General features: G+C 49.2%; 1 protein-coding gene across 2 annotated transcripts in view; it reads left to right on the top strand.

The window, feature by feature from the left end:
- ALPL (alkaline phosphatase, biomineralization associated) overlaps positions 1–26,716 on the top strand; it is a 53,744-nt gene that overhangs the window by 9,986 nt on the left and 17,042 nt on the right. Inside the window, exons 1-2 of one of the 2 annotated variants that reach the window (XM_072827951.1) lie at positions 14,740–14,865; positions 25,495–25,659. In XM_072827951.1, the coding sequence (XP_072684052.1) occupies positions 25,599–25,659 (61 nt within the window). In that variant the 5' untranslated portion in view covers positions 14,740–14,865; positions 25,495–25,598. Of the gene's footprint in view, positions 1–14,739; positions 14,866–25,494; positions 25,660–26,716 lie in introns of those variants that run through there. The other variant, XM_072827950.1, reaches the window with a different exon arrangement.

Here is a 26,716-nt window from a genome sequence, read left to right as displayed (position 1 = left end):
TCCGTTTTGTTCCCAGATGTACCCTCAGTGCCAAACAACACTAATTTATTTAATAATAATAGTAACAGCCGTCATGCACTGCATCTCTGTGTACCATGCTTTTTGGCACAGAGTACACACTTAATACACATTTGGTGAATGAATGGGTACTCGTGCATCATACCCTGAGACTGGGCCTAAACAGAAGTTTCCAGGAAGGGAAATCAACCTGTTACCTCACCCCTGCCTGGAATTAGCCCCAGTGTGTGTCAGCTCCCTAATTGCCCATCATGACCCACAGCCAAGAGCCGCAGAGACTAGCACCTCTCCAGGTGAGGAAGGACCATGACCGCTCCAAGGGAGGTATTGCTGTGATCTGGTACAGAGGCAAAAATGATTCTCATGATGGTTAAATAACTTGACCAGGGTCACAGGGCTGGTAGGTGGTGGAGCAGGAATTTGGACCGAGAGCCTGGAGTCTCCCCTTTCCCTCCCAATCTACAGAGGCAAAAATGATTCTCATGATGGTTAAATAACTTGACCAGGGTCACAGGGCTGGTAGGTGGTGGAGCAGGAATTTGGACCGAGAGCCTGGAGTCTCTCCCCTTTCCCTCCCAATCTGCTGAACAGATTGGTTTTGGCTCTGCTGTGTCTATCTGGGGATGTCTGGTTCCAGTATTCCAGGCCTGGCTCCAAACAATCTCAATTTATTTAATAATGATAATAAGAGTGGTCTTTCACTGAATCCCTCTGGGTGGTGTGCCCTGCTAAGTAAGTGTTTATATACCCTTCTCTGGTCATCTTTACCTCCCCGCAGAGTAGTCCTCAAAACTCTGTTTTTAAAGGTAAAGAATAGAAGCACAGAAGAGGGCTCAAGGTCATGCAGCTTGTTAGAGGTTAAGCCAGAATTTGAACCTGGGCAGCCTGGCTCCAGAGTATGGGCCCATAATCATTTAGTACTAGATAAATCTCTGCAGGCCAGATGTGTAAACTCCTCCTGAACCTCCTGGTTCTTCCGGAGCCAGACTTGAGGAGGAGGTGCAAGGCAGGAACAGACTCCTCGACACTTCCCGGCCCCCTAAGCTGAGGAGTGCAAAGTTTATCTATCCCCTGTGTGATTCCTGGGGAAAGGGAGGATTGGGGGTGGGGGGCACAGCAGGACAGTCCTGGTGTCTCTGGGAACCAGGGTCAGGGGGAGGCCAGGGCAATTAGCCTGGCTGAAGCCACTGCTAACTCAGAAACCTCATTGGGAGATTGGCCCCAGCCTCGGTCCGGGGATCTGGCCTCAGGCCTGACCGTCCTGGGTTTCTATCCCAGCCTTCCAAAGTCTTCCTGGGGCAGAAAATGTCAGAGCCCTGGCTTATATGAGAATTTTGCACTGAAATTTCCTCCTTCAACACCAAATCCTTGGGTGGATCTGCCTGTCCCCCTTCTCCCTTTTGGAGGCAAGTGGATCCTTTCATCTTGGGTAGCTACGTGGTTTGAATAATTGGGTGTTTCCTAAGTGGCACCTGGTCACTGAGAGCTCAGCTGTGCAAGGCCTCTAGCTGGGGCTCTGAGGCAGGCCCGTCAACCTCCTCAGCCGTCACTGAGGGTGAAATATGGGGAGAACGCTTATCTTATTGGTTTGGCCAGGTCGGGCCTTGGATGATTCCTGTGGGAGGCAGTGCTGGCTTTGGGCTGTGTCCTCTCGTGGCCTGAAGTGGCTCCTGGTGGGAGAAGTAGGGGCTTTCCCTGCTCAGGATCTTCCTGCTGGAGTGGCCTTGCTCACCTGGGTGTCAACTTCTTGGCACCTGTCAGGGTAAGGAAAGGAGGAAGCAGAGTCCAGGAAGGGAGAAAGATGAATGTGGAGGCCAACATTCATTCATTCAACAAATATTTTCTTATCCCAACTGCCCATTAGGCACGGGTCTAGGTGCTAAAATTCATAGATGAATCTGATCTAGTTTTTGCCTTCAGAGAACATCCAGTGTTTGAGGAGATCCTCATGTAAACAGACCCCTACAGAGCCCCAGCTGGTGTAGGATGAAGGAAAGTACAAGAGCCATGGGCCCAGAGGAGGCCACCTCACCAAGCCTTGGGCAGAATTTCTGGAGGAGGTGGCATTAGATCTGTTCTCCCTCCCCCAACAAATATTTACTGAGTATCTTCTATAGGCACGTGTGGTTCTAGGTGCTGGGATACAGCAGCGACCGCCGTCAAGTCCTCCAGGAGCTCAATGGTATTGGAAGAGACAGACCATAAAGTAATTAAGTTAATTTCAGACTGTGGGAATGCTGAGAAGAAAATAGGATTGTGAAATAGTGGGGGATTGGAGAGGAGTGGAGGCCTCTTCACTTGGCAGGGCAGGAAAGGATGAAAGAGGTGACCTTTGACCTGAAGAAGCAGGAGTGAGCCCAGCATAGTCCTGGGGGAAGAGTGTTGCAGGCAGAGGGTGAGTCAGTGCAAAAGCCCTAAGGGAGGAAAGCAGGGCAGAGAAGGTAGGAATGGTGCAGGGTGGGGTTTGGGAGGTGATGTCAGAAGTGGGCAGGACCCAGAGTTCGTAGACCTCCCACCAGCTGTGGAAGAATGAGCAGGGTGACCAGGACAAATAAGGGGTTGGGTGACCTCCCGTTTGCTGGATGGCCCCTTAAAAAGCTTGAGTGGGAATGTCCTTTGGGACTTGCCATTGCCCGCCCTCTCTGAGCACAGATGGGGTGGCTGAGGCCCAGAGAGGGAAGATGACCCTTCCGAGGTCATAAAGGGAGGTGGTGGGACTAGATCTAGGTCGCATAGCTACCAACCAGTTTTTAACCAATATGCCCACACAGCCCTTCTGAATTAAGGTGGACATTTATTAAGCACTTAGTGTTTGCCAAGAAAGTTACATATGTTGCCTAGTCTGAGGAGGAAGGTGAGGCTCAGAGCAGTACAGGGACCTGGTTAAGGATCATTCAGACCTGGGTTCCCTATAATTGGCCCTGGCCAAATGGATAAACCCCAATTTACTTATAAAATGGGAACAGTAATGGTTTCTAGCTCATAGACTGTTGAGGATGCAATGAGAGTACACATCTGGCGCTGAGCAGTTTTATTTTTGTATAAGTGATTGTATGGACCCTTGGATCTTTCAATAGATTAATCGTGATCCTTGTATCAAGCACTCTCATCACTGGTCCTCATGGTCCTTTGTCTATTTTATTGTTAAAAATAAACTTAAGCCTGGGTGGCTCAGCCAGTTAAGCATTTGACTCTTGATTTCAGCTCAGGTCATGATCTCAGGGTCCTGGGATCCAGCTGCTTTGGGCTCCATGCTCAACAAAGAATCCCTCTGCCCCTCTCCTGCTTGCACTATTAAATTAATAAATCTCTTTTTAAAGATTTTATTTATTTATTTATTTATTTGAAAGGGAGTGAACACAGTGGGGTGGAGGTGGAGGGTGGGGGAAAAAGGAGAGGGAGAAGCAGACTCCCTGTGGAGCAGGGAGCTGGATGCTGGGCTCAGTTCCAGCACCCTGAGATCATGACCTGAACCAAAGGCAGATGCTTAACAGATTGAGCCACCCAGGTGCCCCAAGTAAGTAGATTTAAACCCTTATGAACCATCATCCACTACCAGGACTAGAACAAATTTTTTTTTAAGATTTTATTTATTTGAGAGAAAGAGAAAGCATGAGCAGGTGGAGGAGTAGAGGGAGAGGGAGAAGTAAACTCCCCACTGGGCAGGGAGCCTGATGCAGGGCTCAGTCCCAGGACCCTGGGATCATGCCCTGAGTGGAAGGCAGATGCTTAACTAACTGCCCCAGTGTCTTGTAGATTTTTATTTTTTTTTAAGATTTTATTTATTTATTCATGAGAGACAGAGAGAGAGAGGCAGAGACACAGGCAGAGGGAGACACAGGCTCCATGCAGGGAGCCCGACGTGGGACTCGATCCCAGGTCTCCAGGATCAGGCTCTGGGCCGAAGGCAGCGCTAAACCGCTGAGCCACCCAGGAAGCCCTGTTTGATGGTTTTTCTCCTTTAATCTGTTAATGAATTGACTTACATGTATAGATTTTCTAATAAACCATCTTTGCGTCCTAGGATAAACCTGACTTGTTCATTATGTGTGTGTTTGGTTATGGTTTGATAATATCTTGCTTAGAATCATTATATCAGTTTTCATGAATAAAGAGGGCTTGTAATTTTCATTTTTATATTGTACTGTTTTCGCCTTGGTATTGCAATGATAACGTCCTCATAGAATTAGATGGTAATGTTTTTTCTTTTGCTTTCCTCTGGGAAAAGTTTGGGTAAATTTGAGATAATTTGTCTCTTGAAGTCCGATAGAACTCACTTATAAAATCACCTTGGCCTGTTGTTTTCTTTGTGGTGAGATTTTAATTAGTGTTTCAAGTTTTTATTTTTTTTTTTATTTTTTTTTTTTAAAATATTTTATTTATTTATTTAGGATAGTCACAGAGAGAGAGAGAGAGAGAGAGGCAGAGACACAGGCAGAGGGAGAAGCAGGCTCCATGCACCGGGAGCCTGACGTGGGATTCGATCCCAGGTCTCCAGGATCGCGCCCTGGGCCAAAGGCAGGCGCCAAACCGCTGCGCCACCGAGGGATCCCTGTTTCAAGTTTTTAATTCAGGTTCTTTATTTCTTCTCAAGTCAGTTTTGGTAAGTCCTATTTTTAGGAATGTATGTATTTAATCTACATGTTCACAAATTTACTGGCATAAGGCTGCATATGACATTTTTTAAAAGATTTTATTTATTCATTCATGAGAGAGACAGAGACCTAGGCAGAGGGAGAAGCAGGCTTCCTGCAGGGAGCCCAATGCAGACCCAATCCTGGACCTCTGGGATCATGCCCTGAGCCCAAGGCAGACACTCGATCCCTGAACCACCCAGATATCCTTGCTTGTATAGCATCTAAAAATTATCTATCTATCTATCTATCTATCTATCTATCTATCTATCTATTTATTTTTGAGAGAGAGAGAGCAGAGTGGGTGGGTGGGAGGAGAGGAGCAGAGGGAGAGGGATGCACAGATTTTGAGCTGAGCAATGAGCCTGGTGCGGGGCTCAATCCCAGGACCTAAGCCAAAACCAAGAGTCAGACACAACTGACTAAACCACCCAAGCATCTGGCTTGATCTGAGCTCAGTCTTGATCTCAGGGTCATGAGTTCAAGCCTCACACTGGGCTCCATACTGAGCATGGAACCCACTAGAAAGGAAGAAAGAAAGATTGTATCCCCTTTTCCATAATAATTGTCTTATCTCTATTTTGTATTTTTTTATTAATTTTTTAAAGGAATACTTGTGGACATATGAATATGTGTCTTCTGTTTTGTTGATTCTTGTTCTTTATAATCTTTTATTTTCTTTGAGTTGCTGTTTTTTTCTAACTTCCTAAGTTAGATGCTTAACTGGCTAATTTTTTTTTAAAGATCCATTTATTTATTTGGGAGAGGCAGAGAGCGGGGGTTGGGGCAGAGGGAGAGAATCTTCAAGCAGACTCCCCATTGAGTGGAACCCGACGAGGAGCTCAGTCCCACCACCCATGAAAGTATGGCCTGAGCTGAAACCAAGAGTTGGACACTTAACCCACTGAGCCACCCAGGCACCCCTTAACTCATTAATTTTTGTCCTTTCTTTGCTGTGTTCTATACTTTTTGATATATAAATGTTTTTGTTATCACTCAGTTCTGAGTAATTTTAAATTTCTACTGCGACTTTTCTTTGATCCATGTGTTGTTTACAGATGTTTTTAATATCTGAGTGTATAGGGAATTGTATATCCTTTCAAAAACATGACTTCTGGGGCGCCTAGGTGGCTCAGTTTCTTAAGCATCTGCCTTTGGCTCAGGTCATGATCCCAGGGTCCTGGGATGGAGCCCTACGACTGGCTCCCTGCTTAGCAGAGAGACTGCTTCTCCCACGCTTGTGCCCTAGTACTCACTTGCTCTCTATCAAATAAATAAATCTTAAAAACAAAACAAACATGACTTCTAAAAGAAAAAACAAAAGAACATGACTCCAACTTAATTGTACCATTGTCAGAGAATGTGGGCTATGTGAAAACCTGTCATTTAAAATGAGAGGTTTTAGGGGAGCCTGGGTGGCTCAGTTGGTTAAACATGACTGTTGATTTCAGCTCAGGTCATGATCTCAAATTGTGAGATCAAGTCCTTGGTGGGGCTCTGCACTTACTGGGGTCTGCTTCTCACTCTCTCCCTCTGCCCCTCCCTGGGAGCTGTCTCTCTCTCTCTCAAATAAATAAATAAATAAATAAATATATCTTTAAAAAAGTAAAAATAATAAAGCATCCTTTAAAATCCTTTATTCCTTTAAGATAAAGTAAAATGAGAGACTCGGGGCACATGGCTAGTTCAGTTGTAGAGCATGTGACTCTTGATCTTGGGGCTGTGAGTTTGAGTCCCATGTTGGGTGTAGAGATTACGTAAAAATAAAATCTTTGAAGTAAATAAAAATAAAAATAAGAGACTTGCTTTATGGCCTGGTATGTGATCAACTTTTTAAATGTTTGATAAGGGACTCCTGGGTGGCTCAGCGGTTGAGCATCTATCTGCCTTTGGCTCAGGGAGTGATCCCAGAGTTCTGGGATAGAGTCCCACCTCAGGCTCCCTGTGGGGAGCCTGCTTCTCTCTCTCCCTGTGTCTCTGCCTTCTCTCTGTGTGTCTCATGAATAAATAAATGAAATCTTTAAAAAAAAGTTTGATAAGTGTTCCTGAAAAGAAAGTGTCTATGTACTTTTGTTTCTGCCTACCTACATTTTTGTTTCAATTTATCTTGCTTTTTCTTTCATTTTAATGTTTTATTACTTGAAAAAGATTGTCAGCTGTAGTTTTTCCATACGAAGACCAAATTAACATTTGCTTATATTTCTTGGTCTCCCTCTTAAGCCTTCATATTCACTGACTTGTTTTCAGCCTCTGTGTAATCACATTATAAAATTTTCTATATATTTTTAGCACGGAGTGATTTTTCAATATATGTTCTTGTTCTTTTAAACACTAAATTTTCTGTTATTTGCTCTGCCTTCATATATCTTTATTATCATTGGTGGACTTTGTTTCTATTAGGTAGTTACTTCAAAAAAGTTTTAGAGGGTGTCATCTTGGATAAATGTGACCCCTTCAATGTATTGCCTTTCATCAGTCTTTAGCATCTGAATGACAGTTTAACTGGATATAAAATTCTTGGTTCAAATTCTTTTCTTTTGGTGCTTTGGTCAATTGAATTTAATATGTATTCCTTTGTAAGGGACCTGTTTTTCTTTAGACTTTAGAATGTTCTTGTTGTCTTTTGATATTCACTATAATATTCCTAAGTGTGCATTTTTTTCTTCTCTGTCCTGTTTGGTATATTTGGTGCCCTATCAAAGGAGATCTTTCATCTTTAGTTCCAAGGTTAACTTCATTATTTTTTGAAATATGTAGATGTTGGCACTTATACTTCTCTCTTTTTGTTGATGTATAATTTCATATAATAAAATGCACAGATTTTAAGTGTGCAATTCAGTGTGCTTGACAAGTATACATTACCTTATAAGCACGATCCCAAACCAAGATTTTAAAAAACATTTCTATCTCTCCAGCAGGTTCCCTCATGCCCTCTCCAGTCCATTTTGCCTCCTAAATGCAATCTTTATTTTATTTTTTTTTAATTTTTTTTTTATTATTTATTTATGATAGTCACACAGAGAGAGAGAGAGAGAGAGAGGCAGAGACATAGGCAGAGGGAGAAGCAGGCTCCATGCACCGGGAGCCTGACGTGGGATTCGATCCCAGGTCTCTAGGATCGCGCCCTGGGCCAAAGGCAGGCGCTAAACCGCTGCACCACCCAGGGATCCCCTAAATGCAATCTTTAATCTGATTCCTTTCACTATAGATTAGACTGGTCTTTTCTGGAGTTTCACACAGATGGATTACACAGTATGTACTCTTTTTATGTTCAGCTTCTTTCACTTAGGATAACGTTTTTGAAATGCATCTATTGTATCCTTTGTTCACACCTCTTTTTGCTGAGCAGTTTGTGTGTGTGTGTGTGTGTGTGTGGTGTGGGGGTGGGGGAATTATTCATTTGATTGTCAACCTCAGTAGTTCTTTATTTACTGGATACAGTCCTTTGTCAGTTATATGTACTATGCATGTTCTTTTCCAACATGCGTCTTGTCTATTTTTTCATTTAAGATTTTATTTACGAGCTGGGGAGGGGCACAGGGAGAGAGAGGAGGAAAAGTGGGTTCAGGGAGAAGCAGACTCCCCCTGAGCACGGAACCTAATGCAGGGCTGGATCCCACGACCCTGAGATCATGACTTGAACTGGAGTCAGATGCTTAATGGACGAGGCACCCAGGCATGCCCCTTCTATTCAGTTTCTTTCTTTCTTTTTTTAATGATTTTTATTTATTTATTCATGGGAGACACAGAGAGAGGCAGAGACACAGACAGGAGAAGCAGGCTCCCTGCAGGAGCCCAATGCTGGACTCGATCCCAGGACCCTGATCATGACCTGAGCCACCCAGGTGCCCCCCTTCCCCATCTATTCAATTTCTTAATGGTGTCTTTATTTTTTCTCCTGATATCTTTTGATGGGCAGAAATTTTAACTATTGATGAAGTCCAGTTTATCAGGTTTTTTTTTTTTTTCTTTTATGAGGTTAAGACTCTTTGCCTTCCCCAAAGTTACAAAGATATCCCCTTGTGTTTTCTTCTAGAAGCATTGTGGTTCTGGCTTTTATAACTGGATTTATGATCCATTTCAAATTAATGGAGTAAGGGTTGATGTTTTAACTTTTAACTGATATTTTACCCTCCCTTTTATCTTTTCTGTTTCTTAATCCTTCCTGACTTCTTCCTGGAAGTGTTCCTCTGTCTAATATCTGTTCCCTATTTCTACTCTACCTATTACATTTGTTATTTCAACTGGTTTTTCATACAGAATATTTCCACTTGGGTCCTCTTAACACTTGATTGTTCTATTTTATATCGCTAATATCTTTCCTTCTTTTGTGTGTTTCTAGTGCTTATTTAAAATTCTTAGTCGAATGCAGCTGGTTCCTGTGGTATTCCTAATCAGTTTGTTTTGAAGCCACTGTGTTCCTTGAATTCCGTTCTTTAACCTGTGATCTCATATTTCTGGGGGCCGGGGGTGGGAGGATGTTCGGTGATTTTGTCTGGTACTGCCTAGTGGGCTGGGAATCTAAGCCTGATGCTAGTCTCCATCAGCACCAATGAGTCCAAGGAGGTGACAGTCCTGCAGTGGAGACCATCAGTTTAGCATTGCCACTTCCCCTCCCCAAGTAACCAACATCCCAGAACTGGGGCTCACTTCTATCACCCCAGGAAGCAGTAGCCAGGGAAGGGGGCTGTCTGGTTAGATAAGAATCTATGAGCCATGAGGTCTAGAAAGGAAGGGTGGCGGAGCGATTGGAGGCCTGTCAGTTTCCTCCTGAAACTGTCTTTCAGGAAAGACAGATTGTCTTTCTGCAATCCCATGTTGCCTGCTGCACCGCCCTGATTTCACTCCAAGGTTGTTGTGTGGGGGTTTTGGGGGTTTTGTGTTTTTTTTAAGATTTTATTTTTAAGTAATCTCTACACCCAACTTGGGGGCTTGAACTCACAACCCTGAGATCAAAAGTCAAATGCTCTGCTGACTGAGCCAGCCAGGTGCCTCTTGCCCTGGTTTTACTCTAGCAAACACTCATGCCAGCAGACACTTGTGCCATCTGCCTGAACAGACACTCATGTCCAAGTGAGAGTGCTGGCTTTGGTTGTTCCAGGGCAGTGAGCATGCTGGAGAAGGGAGCATATACTGGGTAAGGCTTGATGCAAAGAGGCAAGACCAGAACTCAAACCTGATTTTCTTTTCTATTTTAATATTTTCTACCACCCTAAAGATTATGCCCTCCTCCTTCTCCTGGCTGCACCGCCAACCCCCTACACACAATTTAAAACCCTCTTCGATCTCCCCAGGAGATTCCATTTTCTCCATAATTTCCTAGACTTGGTGATATTTTGCTGTTTTATTACTCAGGTGTTAATTTGAGGAAGAGGGTCCAGGAGCCAGATGTCTTCCCTTACTGTTAGTTTTTTGTTTTTTAATTTTTTCCCCTTACTGTTTTAAGATTGTGTGTGGCATCCCTACTTCCATTGCACCGCCGCCTGTGGACCATCAGCTGGAGCATAGTGGCTTCAATAGAAAAACAGTACACTCATTAGAGGGCCACTGGAAGCAGCAATATTAGAACAGATGGACCAAGAATTTTATTTTATTTATATTTTTAAAGATTTTATTTATTTGAGAGAGAGAGAGCGAGCGAGCGCATGCACGCTTTGAGCAGGAACAGGGGTAGGGGCAGCGCCAGACAGGGGGCTCTATCCCAGGACCCTAAGATCATGACTTGAGCCAGAGGCAGACACTTAACTGACTAAGCCACCCAGGCACCCCTGGACCAAGATTTTAAATAAGCAATGCAAAAGAAATAAGGGAAGATGTTGGCAACACAGAACAGAATAAGTGTTAAAACAATAAAAGGGCAGCCCCGGTGGCTCACCTCAGTGGTTTAGCGCCACCTACAGCCTGGGGTGTGATCCTGGAGACCCAGGTTCGAGTCCCACATCGGGGTCCCTGCATGGAGCCTGCTTCTCCCTCTGCCTGTGTCTCTGCCTCTCTCTCTCCTCTCTGTGTATTCTCATGAATAAATAAATAAAATCTTTAAAAAAAAAGAATAAAGTAGAAATATTTAATGTGAAAAACCGGCCTCATCGTCTGCCCCTGCCCCAACGTTTACATGCACCTCACAGCTCACTGTTCTCCAAATAAGACTCTCAAGTCCCCCAGAACTTTGCATGGACTATTCCCTCTGCTAAAACTGCCTTCCCTCTACTGCTGCTGGAAGAATTCTGGTGCACCCTCGAGACTCCTCTGATGGCCCCTCATGGGCAGTGTGATACTCAGTGATGGCATGGGGTTCTGGAGTTAGGAACCCTGGCTGCTTGTCCTCATTCTTCGACTCACTGGCTAGCTGACTTTGGGAGGGTCATGCTACCTCTCTGGATTTGAGGATCCTGCTGGGAAAGAAAATGAGTGTCAGGGTAGATTATTCTTAGTCCTTTTCAGCTCTGACAAGCTGATGGGGTAGTTAAGAGTGAAGGTTCTGGAAGGGGTGGGCTGCCTATGATCCCTACTGGGTCAAGTACGTAATCACTGTATTTCAATGCCTCAATTTACTAACCTGGCAACTGTTGAGAGTTTGTACTTCATTCTGGATTCCTACACCCTGCCCTACCACTGTCTGCTGTGTGATCATAGGCAAGTTACTTAACCTCTCTGTGCTTCCCCCCACCCCACTCCACCCCCGCCTTTCTTCTGTAAAATGGAGTTGATGCTATGGATGCCTACCTCAGAGGGTAGGAGCACAATGAATGGAGCTATTGTTCTGCTGCTGGTGGTCCTTCACCATTATACAACCTTCGTCAATTCAGTTCAACAAATTCTTGATGTTTGTCTGCCAGGCCCTGCTAAATGTTTTCTAAATACACTTTCTATTGAATTTTATCTCTTAACAGAGACTCCCCATGCATCTTATCTTTACAACAACCTTGCAAGACAGGGATGACTAACCTTGTTTGACAGATAAGGAACCTGCAGCCCCAGACGCAAAGTCACTTGCGAAGCTACACAGACTCAACCCATGTCCACCTCTTCCATAGCCAAGGTCTTTCTACTGTGCTCCAGCGTTCAGAAAGATTGGATAGGGGCTTGGGGGATTACCGGCCAAATCCAGATGGGAAAGCTCAATGAGGAGCTCCCCACCCCCTTACACATGTATCCCAGCTGTCTGGTCATTCCCTTGACCATTCCCTTGACCATCCCCTTGGCCACCCGCATGAGCTGTCTCCCCTTGGCCATCCGCACAAGCTGTCTTTTGTAGGTTTCACGCAAATGTGGGTTTAGCGATGGGCCAGAAGTTAATCAGGGGCTCATAGACCTAGGGTAGAAAGCCAAAGGGGTTCTGGGAGAGGGAGGAGAACTCTTGGAGGACAGGGAATCAGCAAAGAGGAGGCTTGAGTCCCAACAAGTCCAGAGCTGAAGATGGAAGGCAAAATGTGCGGAAGCAGATGTGGGCCTTGCCCAGAGGCAGCTGCGGAGGGTGGCACTGGGGCTGAACCCCGGCCTCTCTGTGCTCCTGCGGGCCTGGGCATGTGGCTTCACCTCTCAGAGCCTTGCTTACATCATATGCAAAAGAGCTGCTAGTGCCATTTGGTGGAGTTAGGGGAGAGGGCACAGAGGAGCCCAGCAGCTCCAGGTTAGATTAGCATATGTAGGCGGACATCAGATTTAATCCTGAAGCTTCCTGAAGTTTTCTTATCTGCAGTTTGGGAATCACATGCTCAGCTGCGAGGGATGGGATTATTGTAAGGCCACAGTGAGACGATTTCTGTGTGAGCCTTTCTCTGACCTCTCTGTTTAAAACTGCAAACACCATCTCCAGTTTCTCCTCCCTGCCCACGTTTTCTCTGTCATAGGCTTAGCACTACCTGGCACCCTGTTGACTTTCTTCCTTCTCTGTTGTCTGCTTAGCCCAGTAGCAGGGATTTGGGTTGTTCTGTTCAGAGAGAATAGCCTCCAGCTATAGTAGGTGCCCAATAAACAGTGGTCAACTGAATGGTGGTTGAATAACAAACAGCAAAGGCCCTCATGGGTAGGGCGTGTTCAGTCAGTATCAGCTGGATCTTGGAGATGCAGGGTAGAGGCTGGAACAGCTCGTTTGGGGTGCCCAGGGCTGCCTGTGAAAGCATTTGGGGCCTAGATTTCAGGGTGGCGCCTGGTCCCTCTCCAGCCACAGCCTGTGGAGAGTCAAGCTGGATGGGCCTGAGCACTAGGGCTTCTCACAGAGCCAAGAGCCTCAGGCAAACAGGAGGCCGTGATACTTGGCTTTCTTCTTTAGATTTTTTTAATTTCATTTATTTATTTTTTAAGTAATCTCTACGCCCAACATGACGCTCAAACTCATGACCCTGAGATCAAGGGTCACACTCTCTACCGAGTGAGCCAGCCAGGCACCCCTCTTCGGCTCCTTAAACCACTCTGACTTCTAAGCAGAACAGACCACCTCAGAGAAATGACAGCCCCAGTGCCAACCCTGTACCCCAAGGGCTAGGAGAAAAAGCACTGGGTTTGGAGGCAGGCAGATCCCAGAGCACGGCCTGGCCCTGCCCTTCATTAGCCGAAGGGTCTTGGGCAGGTCCCTTTACCTCTCTGCATCTCCGTTTCCCTCCTCTAGGAAATGGGTGTGGCTGTATTCCCCCTGTACTCCGACCTCTTGGGCTTTTGCATAAAAACCCAGTAAAAATGTGTACTATGAGCAATCTTCACTAGACTGAAGGGTCTGCAAGGCAGAGCTTACACCTGTAGCTCTGAGCAGAGGGCCAGGCACACAGGAGACACCTGCAGCGTGTCGAAGAGTTAAACTCCATGACAACAGCTGTTGGGAGGGGAGGGTCTCAATCCTGCTCGTGGTAGGGTTGTCAGGTCCTGTCCAAGGACCTCCTATGGTTCTAAGGGTTTATAGATTCTAAAAAGAAAACCTTAACTTGTATTCAGCTGGACTCTTATTTAACCATGCACTTGAAATTTATTGACCTATCTCTAGCTTGTTTGCAAGATTTTTCCTTTGGTAGGAACAGCTGGCTGAGCATGACACGATGTGACTGCTTACATTATGAGAGGCTCAGAAAAACTCACTGAACTGTGTTCCAAGTAACAGGAAATTCAAGGCAAACAATAAGGGGAATTAATTGACTTGTGTAATCTGGATGTTCAGAGGCGAGCTTCAGGCATGGCTGCATCCAGGAACCGAAGCACTGTTACCCAACTGCAGACTCTATTCACCTTCCAACAAGTTGCTCCATCTTCAGGCTCTACAGTGCTCCTCCCACTGCCTCACGGTTACAACACTCCATCCAGGTGGAGAGTCTTCCAGTTTAAGCCAATCAGGACCCACCTAGAGCGGCTGGGGGTGGGGATCAATCCCATCCAAATCACTCAGCTGAAAGGGGGAGGGTTGCTGTCCAGGGAAACTTCAGTATTGTCAGGAAGGGGGCAATGGATTCTGAGTGGCCAGAGATTACAGCAGATCTCCTCTCTGGTCATCAGAAGGGGAGATGTGGAAAGCCATAGGGACATCAGTGTAGCACTTTACAGTTTGCAAAGTTCCTTCCCTCCCAAGAAGCTGGTATTGGAGGCAGGATGGCATTTATCATCCCTGCTTCACAGATGAAGAAACAGCTCTTGAATATTTGGCCAGCACTCTGACTTGTACCCCTGGGCTGCCCCTGCCCACCTCAGTCTCTCCGAGGAGTTATACACCCAGAAAGGCTGACCTGCAAGGGAGGGAGCCAATGTGACCAACTGAGGTCCCTCCTCTTATGGAGGCAGGCCAAGGGGAGTTGGCCAGGGGGTGGAGGGAACAGCCTGACTTCAGAACCGGTGGTGCGGTGGTGGGGACAGTGGCCAGGCACACACATACAGTGGACATCCTGCAGCACCCGCTGCCCGGACTCCAGTGTACACACACACACACACACACACACACAGACGGAATGAGATCACGCGGCACACTGACACGGGGCTTCCCGTACCTGGGGTGGCTCAGGCCTCGGCTCTTGCCCTCAGTGATGGAAGTTGTCCTGGCAGATGCCTGGGGTGGGGGTAGCAAGTACATTGGATGTAGAGCCAGCCAGGCCTGGCCTAGATCCCAGCTCTCCCACGCGATAGCTGTGTGACCCTGCTGCTCCCTCCCACTTCCTGAGTCTCGGTTTTGTCTTCTGACCCTGAGCTGCTAATTCACAGGATCCTCGGAAGGTGGAACCCAAAGCTCCAGCACATAGTAGGTGCTCCGTTAAGAGTTTCTCCCCTTCCATCCCCATCGTGTCCTGTTTACAGCTGTGTGACCTCGGCCAAGTTACCGAACTTCTCTGTACAGCGGGAGCAGTGATGACACATCCGGGAGTGCTGCTGTGTGGGTCAGGCGAGTCAGGGCATGCGAAGCACTTGAAATGGGGCCTGGCATGCTCATTGTGCCCGTTACTACCAACTAACATTTATTCAGTGTTTATTGTGCCAGGTCCTGGGCATTGATCTCCTGGCTTATTGTATTCTCAAGCTTACGATCATACCATGACCCAGGCACGCTCTGGGATGGTCAGCCTTGGACCCGCAAGGATACCAAGGCCCTGAAAGGTGGAGTGATGCGCCCGAGGTCGTGGAACCAGTAAGCGATGGGGACTCTGCTGAGCTGTGCACCCTTGGGTGGGACCCTCGTGTCTGTGGGCTCGGATTTCCTGCAGGGCTGGACAGTACCCCTGCCCTGGCACCTCCTGGGGTCACTGGCTAGTGCAGTAGGGGCAGGAGCCATCACCTCTTGCTGGAAGGTTCTCTGGGAATGTGAGGAAGGCGGTTCTCCAGGGCCAGCTGCAGAGCGCTGTCTCTGGGAACATCCGTGTGCTCCCGGCTCTGACGTGAGCACTGTGTTTGCGAGCCCCTTGCACATGCCACCCAGGGATGCTGCTTGTGTTGGCCGCTGCCCAGAGGGTTACAAGTTCACTGCCTACTTCCCCCATCCAGAGCCGTCGCGGCCTCTCAGGGCCCACGTGGGGCCCGTGGAATGGCCCCTTCCCACCCACCCCCACCCAGGCCGAGGCTGCCAGGGTGAGTGGGCCTCGGGGGCGGGGAGTGGGAGAGTCGGGGTGGCCCGGGGACCCGCATGAGGACCCACAGGAGCAGGGGTGGTGTGTGTCTAGGGTCACTCACGCTGTGTGGCCTCGGGTAAGTCACCTCATCTCACCTCCCTCTGTAAGTGGGGACAAGGGGAAGCCCTCCCTCAGGGGCCTGGGGTGACATGGGATGAGTGTGTAGGGAGCCTGAGTCCAGCAGTAGCTGCACGTGGTCCATTCATCCACAAACACGTAACGCCCGTGCTGCAGCTGGGCAGATGCGGTTCCTTTCCAGGCTCGCCTGCGCTTAGGAGTTTACACTTGCCCCAGGGAGACAGAAACTTCCACAAGGAATGTTGAAATCTGGCTCCGTCCCTTACCGGCTGTGTGACCTTGGGCTAGGGACTTAACCTCTCTGTGCCTCTGTTCTGTCCACCCCCATCTGTGAAATGAGGGTAATAGTAGTGCCTACGTGGTAGGTTGTTGTAGGGATCAAATGAGTTAACGGAGGTGCAGCCCAAGTGAGGACAATGGCTGGCACGCGGGAAGGGCTGTGAAAGGTTTGCTGTTACTCAGAATACAGTGACAAAGTGTGAAACGAGGCTTCTTAAGAACAGGCTCTGAATTGTTCTTTTCAGTTGACACAAATCATTAATGTCTGGAACTCTGAGACGTTGGCACCCACGCTAGGCCTCGGAGATTGCCCTGTGCTTCCGGTAACAGCCCTCAAATCGGGGCTGGTTGACTGTGGAGACCTGTGCGCTGTGTGACCCCGGGGAGGCGTGTGCCCTCCCTGTGCCTTCCTTTCCGCGCTGTCGATAGTGAGAGCGAGAGCAAGGATGGGACGGTCCTGTCTGCTGGTGGCAGAGGGGCTCCTGCCGCAGGCGCGCTGAGTGAAGCACCCAAGGACAGGGTGGCACACGCCTCACAGACACACAGCACATGCCCTCCCCCGCCCCCATGTCCCCTCCGTGGGATGGTGGAAGCCTGTGTGCCCATACAGCAGCCATCCCTGGCCCTCCTCTCCCTGCCACTCAGCCATCTCGGGCCCCAGGCATGGGTTTCTGGGCCCTACCATCACCCCCACCCCCCCACCCCAACTGCCACCCCACTGCCACCCCTGCTAGGTCTCTTCCCACCAGTTGGACCTTGACTGGTTCAGTCCTATGCCCACAGAGCCAGCTTGTGGCATCCAGAAGCCTCAGAACAGCTTGGGCTCCAGAAAGAACTCAGGCCTTTGGGGCTTCTAACTGCAGCCCCGCTGAGCGGCCTTGGGCCAATGGCAGACCGCCTGGGTGCAGCGTCCACGCCTGTGCGATGGGCTGGCGTGTAAGTAGGCAGGGACACGCAGGGACACGCAGGGCGCGCCCTCGGCCAAGGCTGAGCTCAGCGAGCAGAGCCCTTTGCGGCCGGTGTGGGCCGCCCCTCTGTCCTCCTGTTCATCTCAACCTCACCATTCTTCCAGCCTGGCCTTCCTCCCACTCCATCCACAGAACCTTCCTGGCTGATCCTGGATGTCCTCTCTCTCCCCTTCAAGGGGAAAAGAACATGTCAGGCTGCGTGGTGGGTGGTTTCTGCCCGAGTGGAAGCGCAGAACCTTGACCCCTTCCCCTTCATTGACCACCCCCTCCTCCCGCCACATGGAGGTGTGCTGCTGGCCTCTGTGGGGCCTTCCAGACAAGCAGGTCTGTGGAGAAGCCCCAAGGGTAAATAGCTGCCTGGCCAAGTGAGCAGAGAACAGACTGTCCGTTTCTGCCCCAGACCCCCATGTACCCCTCTTCTTGCCCATCCCGTGTGTGTATGGGCCCGCCCTCCCCCACTCCTACCCCCACGTTCCATGCCCTAGGATCTGTTGTAAGCCTGTCCATCTATTAACTCCTACAATCCTTAGGACAAGCCTGTGGTTTCTATTAGTCTCGCACTTCGCAGATGAGAAGCCTGAGACATGGGGTGGGGGTCGGGTCGGTGGCCCTTGGCCACCCAGCTGGGGGGGCAGAGGCAGGATTCGATCCAGGTGGCCTGGCTCCACAGCTCGCTCTAACTGCTGCTGGGCTGCATCTTCAGCCACTCACCCCTTGACCCCAGCACCCACTCACCCACCTACCGACAGTCCCTGACCACCACGGAGCTGCCACCATCAACAGGGCTCGTGCTGTGCTAAGGAGGTGACAACCAGTGGCTCTCTAAGACTCTGGTAGAGGTGCCCACGTTCTGGGAGCTTGAGGAGGAGCCATAACTACCGCGTGGGCCGAGGCGGGGGGTGTGGGCAGCTCGGCAGAGCTGTCAAGGTGGAAGGATGATGGGAAGACTCCGTGGAGCAGATGGGTGGGTGGAGTGGACAGCAGAGACCAGGAACATTCTAGACCAGGAACACTGTGTACAGGGACGTTGAGGCTGGAAGCACTCAGGGGACAGCTGGTGTCTCAGCTGAGCCCTAGAGATGCAATGGCTTGGCAGCCAGCAGGGCTGACGCCGTGCCTCCCCGGGCACTCGCACATCTGCTTTCTGCCCAGATGGAGTGCTGTCAGCAGCTGGAGGTCTGCGTCTTGCCTTGTCCCCAGCATCTGGCCCACTGCCCTCCGGGGAAGTCCCTCCTTGGGTCTGACCTGCAGCCCACTGTGACCACCACACATTCCTTCCTGAGCCCTACACCCAGAGGCTGCTTCGTGGCAGCCGTAAATAACCCACGTCAGTGAATGAACAAAGTCCTGGCCAGCAAGGCTTGCCAGAGCCGCTGGACTTGGCCGGGAGAGGGATCCCATGTCCCCTCTCTCTGACCCTGCAGCTGAAATGTTTCTTTCTGGGCAGCTGCGGCAGCCCGCCTTGGGGCTCTGGCAGGGCCCCCAACTCCCACCCCAGTCCCCAGCCCGCGGGAGCTCAGGGGACACTCGCCAGGCACTTCCTGTGGCCACAGCTCCTTCAAAGAGCCAGGAAGGCCCAGCTTGACCGCCCAGAGGGCGCTGGCTTCCGCCTGTTCTGATTGTTCCCTGCATGCGTCCATGGGAAAGAGGAGCTGGGCAACCGGGCTAAGTCTTTTCTCTTTGGGCCTCAGTCTTCCCATCTGGGCAATGGGACAATCTGCAAAGCCATGTTTCCCATATTAATCTGCTCACAAATGATTCGGCAGGTCCTGTGGGGAGAATGGGGATTTGGGGGTTGGTGTCTCTTTAATCTTTTAAATTTGAATAAGCCACACCTTTTGCATCTTTATGCTTCCTTCACCCAAAGCTCATCGGGTCCTCAGTACCTAGCAATACAGGTGGGGTGGGGTGGGGTGGGGGTGGAGGCTGAGCCCCTGGCTGGGGTTTTACAGATACACAACCTCCCAGTCATTGTAAAGAACACTTCCATCACTCTCACACTTTTCCCAGCCTGTCCCTCTTCCCCAGGAAACCACTTGGGAATTGGACTTTTTTTCCACATTTGCCCCAAGTCATTCTTATGGCCTGGTTTGGGGAAATCTGCTCAAAGGACCCTCCCCAGCCCAGACTTTCCTGGGCTGTGACTTCTAGCCCTCTGGTCCACCCAGGTAGGGCTAGGGAGCACAAGGTGACACTCTTTGGGTCTCCTATTGAATTGGGAGGCTGGCGGGTCGGGGAGCCTTAGAGCTGTCCCAGCCCCGCAGAGCCGGCTGGGGCAGGAAGGGTCTCTGGCTGAGTGGTGGGAGAGAGAGCCTGGAGCAGGGGTGACCTCCAGGTAGGATCCTTGAGGGGTCCTATGCAGGGTGCGGCTCAGGATCTTCCATCTGTGTGAGCCTGGATCACCTCCATCACTGTGTCTGCCCCCCTGCCTCTAATGCCCAGGCCTTCCTTCCCTCACCTGGGAAGGGGGACAAATGATCCAGCTCTCAGGGTTGTTAATGAGGACTAAAGTCAGGTGTGTCACACTCAGTGTCTGGTACACACCACAGGTGCTCTCCTGAGTGGGCGATGGGTGTTAGGGGGACAAGGCAGCAGGCTCGGAGGTACAGGGACTGGCCCAACGTCACATAGCTGAGGGAGATGGGGCTGAGGCCTGGCTCAAACGTGCTGGCTTTGTGACAGCTTGGACCAAATGACTTTACTGATGATCCTTACCTTCCCTATCTGTCAACGGGGCCAATAAACCAACCCCGCCTGTATCAGTGGTATGTTGTGAGGGTCTGATGCAATTTGAGTAAAGGGCCTATTGAGAAAAGACTTTCGTGGAGTAATACCCCTGGATCTCCTATTTTTATGGTGAGCCTAGTGGCCTTTCTGGGACCAGAAAGAGGAGCTCTCTTGGCATGGGAGGGTAAAAGCCTCTTCCCCTGACTTGAGTGCTTTGTTCTGTGGGGTCTGAGGGGGTCCCAGGTGGCAGGAGGCATAATTGGGAAAGGCCTGGTCTTATAGGCACACAGCTGGTGTTGCATCTGGGCTCTGGGTATGTCTAGTGGCTTCGCTTCTCTGAGCCTCAGTTTCTGAATCTTTAAGATGGGAATTATAACACCATCCTGACTTGATGAGATGTTGTTGGGACCCAAGAGAGATGGATACGGGTAGGGGGGCTTCAGAAGCAGAGGGGATCCTCGGGGCAGGCATCAGCTCAGCTACCTGCAGCCTGCGTGTGCAGAGTCTCCAGCAATAGGTGGCTTCGAACCAGCGGCTGGTAGTGATTTTACCAAAGCTTGCTGTCCTGCAGGGCCGGTGCTCTCCCAGTTCTGAGGCAGTGCAGGGGCTGGGGTGACAAGCTGTGGAGGCTGGTGGACCTGGGTTCAAATCCCAACTCTAACAGTGTACCTCCGAGCACCTGTTTCCTTCGTCTGTAAGCGGGGCTGCTAATGCCTATCTCACGGGCCAGGCGCACAGTCCCTCTCTTTCTGAACACAGGTTCGCCCCTGAGTGGCTGACTCAGGGCAGTCTCTCCTCCCTGGGCTTGTAAATGGGGTGGAATAGCCACTGCTGCTGCTTCAGGGGAATAACCGATTGCGGCCTTGGCCAGCTGGGGGATGCCCTTCCTTCTGCACTTTTATCCCACAGTGTGACCAGCACAATATCTGCTGCATAGTAGGTGCTTTAAAAAAAAAAAAACCTGGCTGGTCAGGAATCTCCCAAGAGGACAGCGATCGTGTCTATCCTGTTCCCCAGTGAGTCCTTAGTACCTAGCACAGAGCCAGGTACACAACTGGTGCTCGCTAAATGTTTGGGAATGAGCAGTGAATGAACAAAGTTGAATGAACAGGCATCATCAGGTGGGGAAGGCCTGGCTGGGGGAAGGGGAGCTTCATGGGCTGTCCCCCCCACCCCTCCCGTTTCATCCCCCCTGAGCTAATCCCCAAAAGATTAACCCCAAGGAACAAAGCCAGGTCACAGCTGCTGACCTGGGACTTTGGGGCGAGCATCCAAGGCTAGCGTGTCTGGGTGTGTACACGGTGCTCCGTGAGGCCCTCTCTGCCCTAAGATGGCTCTTCTGTCCCCCACCCTGGGCACCGTCTTCACGGCGCTCCTCAGTTTTCTCCTCCTGCTGCTGGCCTTGGGCCTGCTCTGCTTCTTCACCTGCCGCCTGGCCAGGCCACTCAGGTAGGAAAGCTCACTCGGGCCCAACTCCCCCCACTCCCCGTCAGATGTCCTGTAGCCAAATGCTACATTTGGCTACAGTTTGCCCTTGTGGGACAGAGAAAGGGCAGCTCTTGGTCTCTCTCCCTCTCCGTGGTGGGGAAACTAAGGCCCACAGAGGTTGAGTCACCCTAGGATTGAGTCCCACTTGGCCACGCATTAGCTGAGATCCTTTGCTCAGTCTCCAGGACCAACACCCGTAAAACAGGCTAATGACACCTGCTGTGAGCATTAAGCGAGATCACAGATGTCAGTAGTTAGCACAGTGTTCGCTACCACATGAGTGCCCAAGAAATGGTAGTGATTTTTATCTGTCAATTGCCCTGGACCTTTTGAGACCAAGCCACCAGGACTGGCTTTTTGCCTGACTCCAGGGGGCTCCCATGCCCTCTGCCCCAGGACGCTGAGTCAGTCCTCAGGGCAGAGGCTCAGCCCCTCTGCTCCCTCTCCTGACCTGCCAAGTAGCTGCTCCTTCTCCAGGTGCCAGAGCCCAGCTGGGGCTTCTGCATACTTGTCATGAATAATCAGAGCACGTAGCTGGGAGCCTGGCAGAGACGGTCCAGCTGGGAGGTGGGGGGTGGTGGGGCTGGCACACACTCGGAAGCTCCATTCTGAGCTAGTAGAGTGTTGGCAGAGGGTGGTGGCAGCCGGGGCCCCTGCAGCCCCAGACTGGGCCCCACGGAGCCCAGCACCAGGGCTGCAAGAGGCTTGGAGCCTCTGGGTGAGGGTGAGGGCCAAGAGGAGGAGCCAGCAGAGCAGACTCTGGCTTGTGAAGGGTTTCCTAGATTCTAACCCCCTCTCCTTTTTAGGCAGAGGCAGTTGGAGAAGGCACCTGTCTCTCTCTAGGATAAGAGGTCTCAAGTCCACAGCCCTGGGGTCAAAATTCAGAGCATTCCAGCCTGAATCTTGAATCTTGAGGCTTTTCGTTAAGTTAGCATTTACAGAGCTGCTTCCTTATGCATGGGTTGGGGATTCAACAATGGGGAAAATGGTATTTACTCTCTCTCCGAGAGCATCAGGCTAACAGAGAAGAGAAACAAGAATAATCATGCAGGATGGATGAGCCCTTTGGATCTCCTTGGGTCATACTTCACTTTGATTTGTCCTTATTCCCTTGTTTGTATTGGGCCCAAGATGCAAAGAGCATGAAGTTCTGTCTCTCAGTTCATGGGTGTACTATCATGAATCTTGCTTTTCTCACCTGCAAAGGAGATCACAGCCCCCCACTCCCACCCCCCGGCCACTGTCAAGGTTATTAGTGAGAAATCATGGTGGAAGTCTTCATAAACAGTGAAGTGCAGTACACAGGTCATTTGCATTTTGTCTGTGTTTATAGATTGTTTACCTGAGCTCTCAGTGTTTATATCTTCTTGAAGTAGAACACACCCACATTTATACAGAAAAGTGTCCATGTCCTGCATCAACAGCTTGTTGGATTTTCAGACGGAATCCACCCATGTAACCAGCCCGCAGATCAATCACAAGTCCTCTGCACCCCCCTTCATTCTTCACACCCCCAAGTGTAACCTTTATCTTGGTCTCCTAACACCTAGCTCTGTCTTTATACTTTGTATCGTGGGAATCACTCTCTAGGTACTCTTGGGTGGGCTTCCTTCATTCGACTCTACCTTTGCAAGACTCATCCGTGTTGGGCGGAGTTGTCGATCATTCGTCCTCACTGTTGTGTAGACTTCCATTCTGTGAACCCACACAGCGTGTTTATCCGTCCTGCTGCAGGTGGAGCAGTGCTGAGGCTGTGGCGAACAGGGCTGATTCGAACATTCTCCTGCTCCTCTTTTGGTGAACTTGTGTGTGTACATTTCTGTGGGAGACAATGGTCAGAGGGCATATGTACACTCCAGCTTTGGTAAATGCTGCCAGTTTTCCGAAGTGGTCGTACCAATCTACACCCCCTGGCAGTGAATGGATACCCTAGCCAGACCCCATGCGCTTGCCAACACTTGCACTTTTCTGCACACAACAAAGGAAGGATTTGGGGGCTAAGTCTCCCTGTCCCCCTGCCTCCCTCCTTAGAGCACTGGCTTTCAACTGGTGTCAGTATTTACTGTGCCAAACACTGGAGCCTCGACAAACAAGCCAAAGTCCCACTCTTAGAAATTCCTGGTGTAGTGGGGGAAACGGACCAGAAAGGAATGACTTTCGAAACAGAGACATACACACAATGATGGAGGTGGTATGAAGTCCAGAGATAGCAAACTGCAATAAGTGTCCATCCCAGAGGCTTCTTAAAAGAGGTGACTTCGGTTTTTAAGTTATTTGGAATAATATTATAATGTATTAATATTGTATATCAACTTAATAGCATTCTTTCTGATGTTAGGGTTTCCTCTAGAAACATTTGAAAAAAGTAGAGTAAAAAGAAATCAGGAATAATACCTCTCAGGGCACCTGGGTGGCTCAGTGATAGGCATCTGCCTTTGGCTCAGGTCATGATCCCAGGGTATTGGGATCGAGTCCCACATCAGGCTCCCCACGGGGAGCCTGCTTCTCCCTCTGCCTATATCTCTGCCTTTCTCTGTATCTCTCATGAATAAATAAATAAAAATCTTTAAAGAAAAGAAAATAAATCATACCTCTCAGAGTTAAGTGCTGGTAGATGTCAGATGTAGTGTTTTTGTTCAGTTCTTTGTTCATGACCCATCACACATACACACACACACCACATCCAGTTGGGTGTAGAAAGGGGCAGAGAAGAATAAGGGTAAAAACTGGATGGTGCTTTATGTCAATGCTGGGTGTTTTCTGGGTGAGGTGCCTTGCCTCTGGGCACTGAAATGCAGTGTGCACTTATTTTTTCTTAAAAGATTTATTTATTTGAGAGAGAGGGAGAGAGGGTGTGCATGCACATTCTCGAGAGAGTGCATGTGCCCATGAGAGCAGGGGAAGAGCAGAGGGAGAGGGAGAGCGAATCTCAAGGAGACTCTCCACTGAGCATGGAGGCTGAGAATGGAGCCCGGCTGGGGGCTTGATCTCACCACCCTGAGATCATGACCTGAGCCAAAACCAAGAGTCAGACACTTAACCACCCAACTGAGCCACCCATGTGCCCCAGTGTGCACGTTTAAGGTTGAATCAAGATCCCCATTTTTAGTGGCAGGTGGTTTCTTATCTGACAGCACAGTCAACAGTAGAATGTTGGGCATCACTGCCATTTCCTGCAACTAATGGCATAATCATTTTTATCTGGGTTCTGGTGGAAATATATTTTCCTGTGAAACTCTAGCAATTTGAAATTTCTCCTCTTCCACCAATATTTATGCACAATGGGGTTAGTACATTTCTCAGCTGCAATTGGGGTTATCCCTTGTGATCCTGACAGGATGACCACAATTTAAAAACTTTCTTACGCCGTTTTCTTATTCTAACACACGCTCATTTTAGGCAATTTGGAAAATTTTTTTAAAAATAAGAAGAGGAAATAATCATGCAGTTTTACCACCCAGAGAAAACCAGTTAACGTTTTGTTGCATTTCCTTCTAGTTTGTGTGTGTGTGTGTGTGTGTGTGTTTAACAGTTGTTTAAAATTATAACGGTAACACCTCAACACAGAAGAAAATTTGGGAAATGCAAAGACAGTGAAAAAGCGATCAATCAAGGCCTCTGGAATGTCACCACCCAGAACTGGGCACCCTTAGCAGCCAATCTTCCTGTGCATCACTCCTATAGCTTTTATATCTCACCATAAATACCAAGCTCCAGAGGGGAATGTGGCAATATGGTTGTCCCTGTAAGAAAGGCTGGGCCTGTTGTGGCTCTGATGTGCTTGGGACACAGGTAATTAAAAGGCTGTAGACAAGTCAGACTCAGGAACAGGAGCAGTGCTCGAGCCTGGGTGGGGGTCGGTGGACACTGTACTATTTTAACAAGTCTTCTGAGAGGTTCTGGTGCATGCCGAAGTTGGGGAAGCACTGCACAGGAAGACCGAGCTCTAGTGGGTTCTGGGCTCCAGATGGGCTGAAAGTGGGAGTTCACCTGGGAAATGGGGATGGGACCACTTGGCACCATGGAACTCATTCAACTTCCACAACTGTTTGTGTGAGTAAGCTTCCTAAGGGATGGAACGCCTGGGTTTGCATCCAGCCCCATGCCAGGCCAGTGATAAATGCTCAGCAAATAACGAACAAATTAGTAAATGTATAAGGGGATAGACAAATGAATTCTGGAGCTGTGGCCCACGTGTCTTTTTTTTTTCCCCCTTTTAATTTCTAGGATCGGAACATCCATTAACATCTGACTACTGCCAGCCCATCCCCTCCCATCCACGTTGGTCATACCTCTGGGCCGGAGAGAGAAAGCAGGTCTCGGAGGGCATCATGATTTCTCTCTTCCTAGTGCTGGTCATTGGCACCTGCCTTACCAACTCCTTAGTGCCAGGTAGGATGGAGGACCCAGGTAGAAGGGTGGGGCAACCTGATGCGGGGGCGGGGGGATAGGAGGAGGGCAATTTCTACATTCAGGGTCATAGAACTATACAAATTATTTAACAGCTGGAAACAAATGTTCCCAGAGCAGGAGATCCCGGCTGCTGCATGCAGTAGGATGTGGACAGACCACTCCTTTTCTCTTTATATTATCCTATTCTTTGATTGGCATATAAAATATTTCAAGTCTTGGGATGCTAAGTCTCCTGTTGGTTTTGTCTACTTAACTTTCCTTCGTGGTGATAACGTTTTCCTGCGGCTTGTAATTTTTGTCAGTGAATTCAACCGGAGTTTTGTGTTTCTTTTTTGCCTTTTTTTAAAGATTTTATTTATTTCTTCATGAGTAACAGAAAGAGAGAGAGAAGGAGGCAGAGATGGATAAGCAGAGGTAGGCAGGCTCCCTGCAGAGCAGGGGTCCAGATGAAGGATCCCAGGGTCCTGGGCTCACTAGCTGAGCCAAAGGCAGGTGCTCAATCAACTGAGCCACCCAAGCATCCTGTTTTTTGTTTCTTATTGGAGATTCACATGGAAGTGTTTCTATGGTGCAGTGTTGTGTTGATTCTTTAATTCTAGACAAGTTTTTATGTTAATTCTTCAGTTTAGGGTTCTTAAGCTGTAAATTCAGACCCCCACTCCAACCTGGCTCAGATTTGGAATTGTGTTCACATTTCTCAAGATTGGCTTTCTTGCCTCATCCCTTCTATAGCTCCAATTAACAACACATGCACGTATCAGCCTAGACCTGTATCTGGTCTGACACCCCAAGGGCTGCTCAGTGCCAGCCCCAGTGGGAGAGGGGAGCCCTTCTTGGCTCAATCCATTATGTGGTCAGAAGTCCCTGATTGATCTCCCAGAGTCTTAGTTGATCCACCTGTCTGGTGGAGATATTAAGTCGTCCTCCTTAGGACTGTGTTGTAGGAATCACACAGTATAGTCAGTGTTGGGCAGGGAGTGGGGTGTTCTTAGGAAGAATATTGCCAACAGATGGGGAAATTAGGATGCAGGGAAAG

This window comes from Canis lupus, chromosome 5 (genome assembly GCF_048164855.1).
Source record: "Canis lupus baileyi chromosome 5, mCanLup2.hap1, whole genome shotgun sequence".
Lineage (NCBI taxonomy): Eukaryota > Metazoa > Chordata > Mammalia > Carnivora > Canidae > Canis > Canis lupus.
This window is presented reverse-complemented; position numbering and strand designations above follow the sequence as displayed.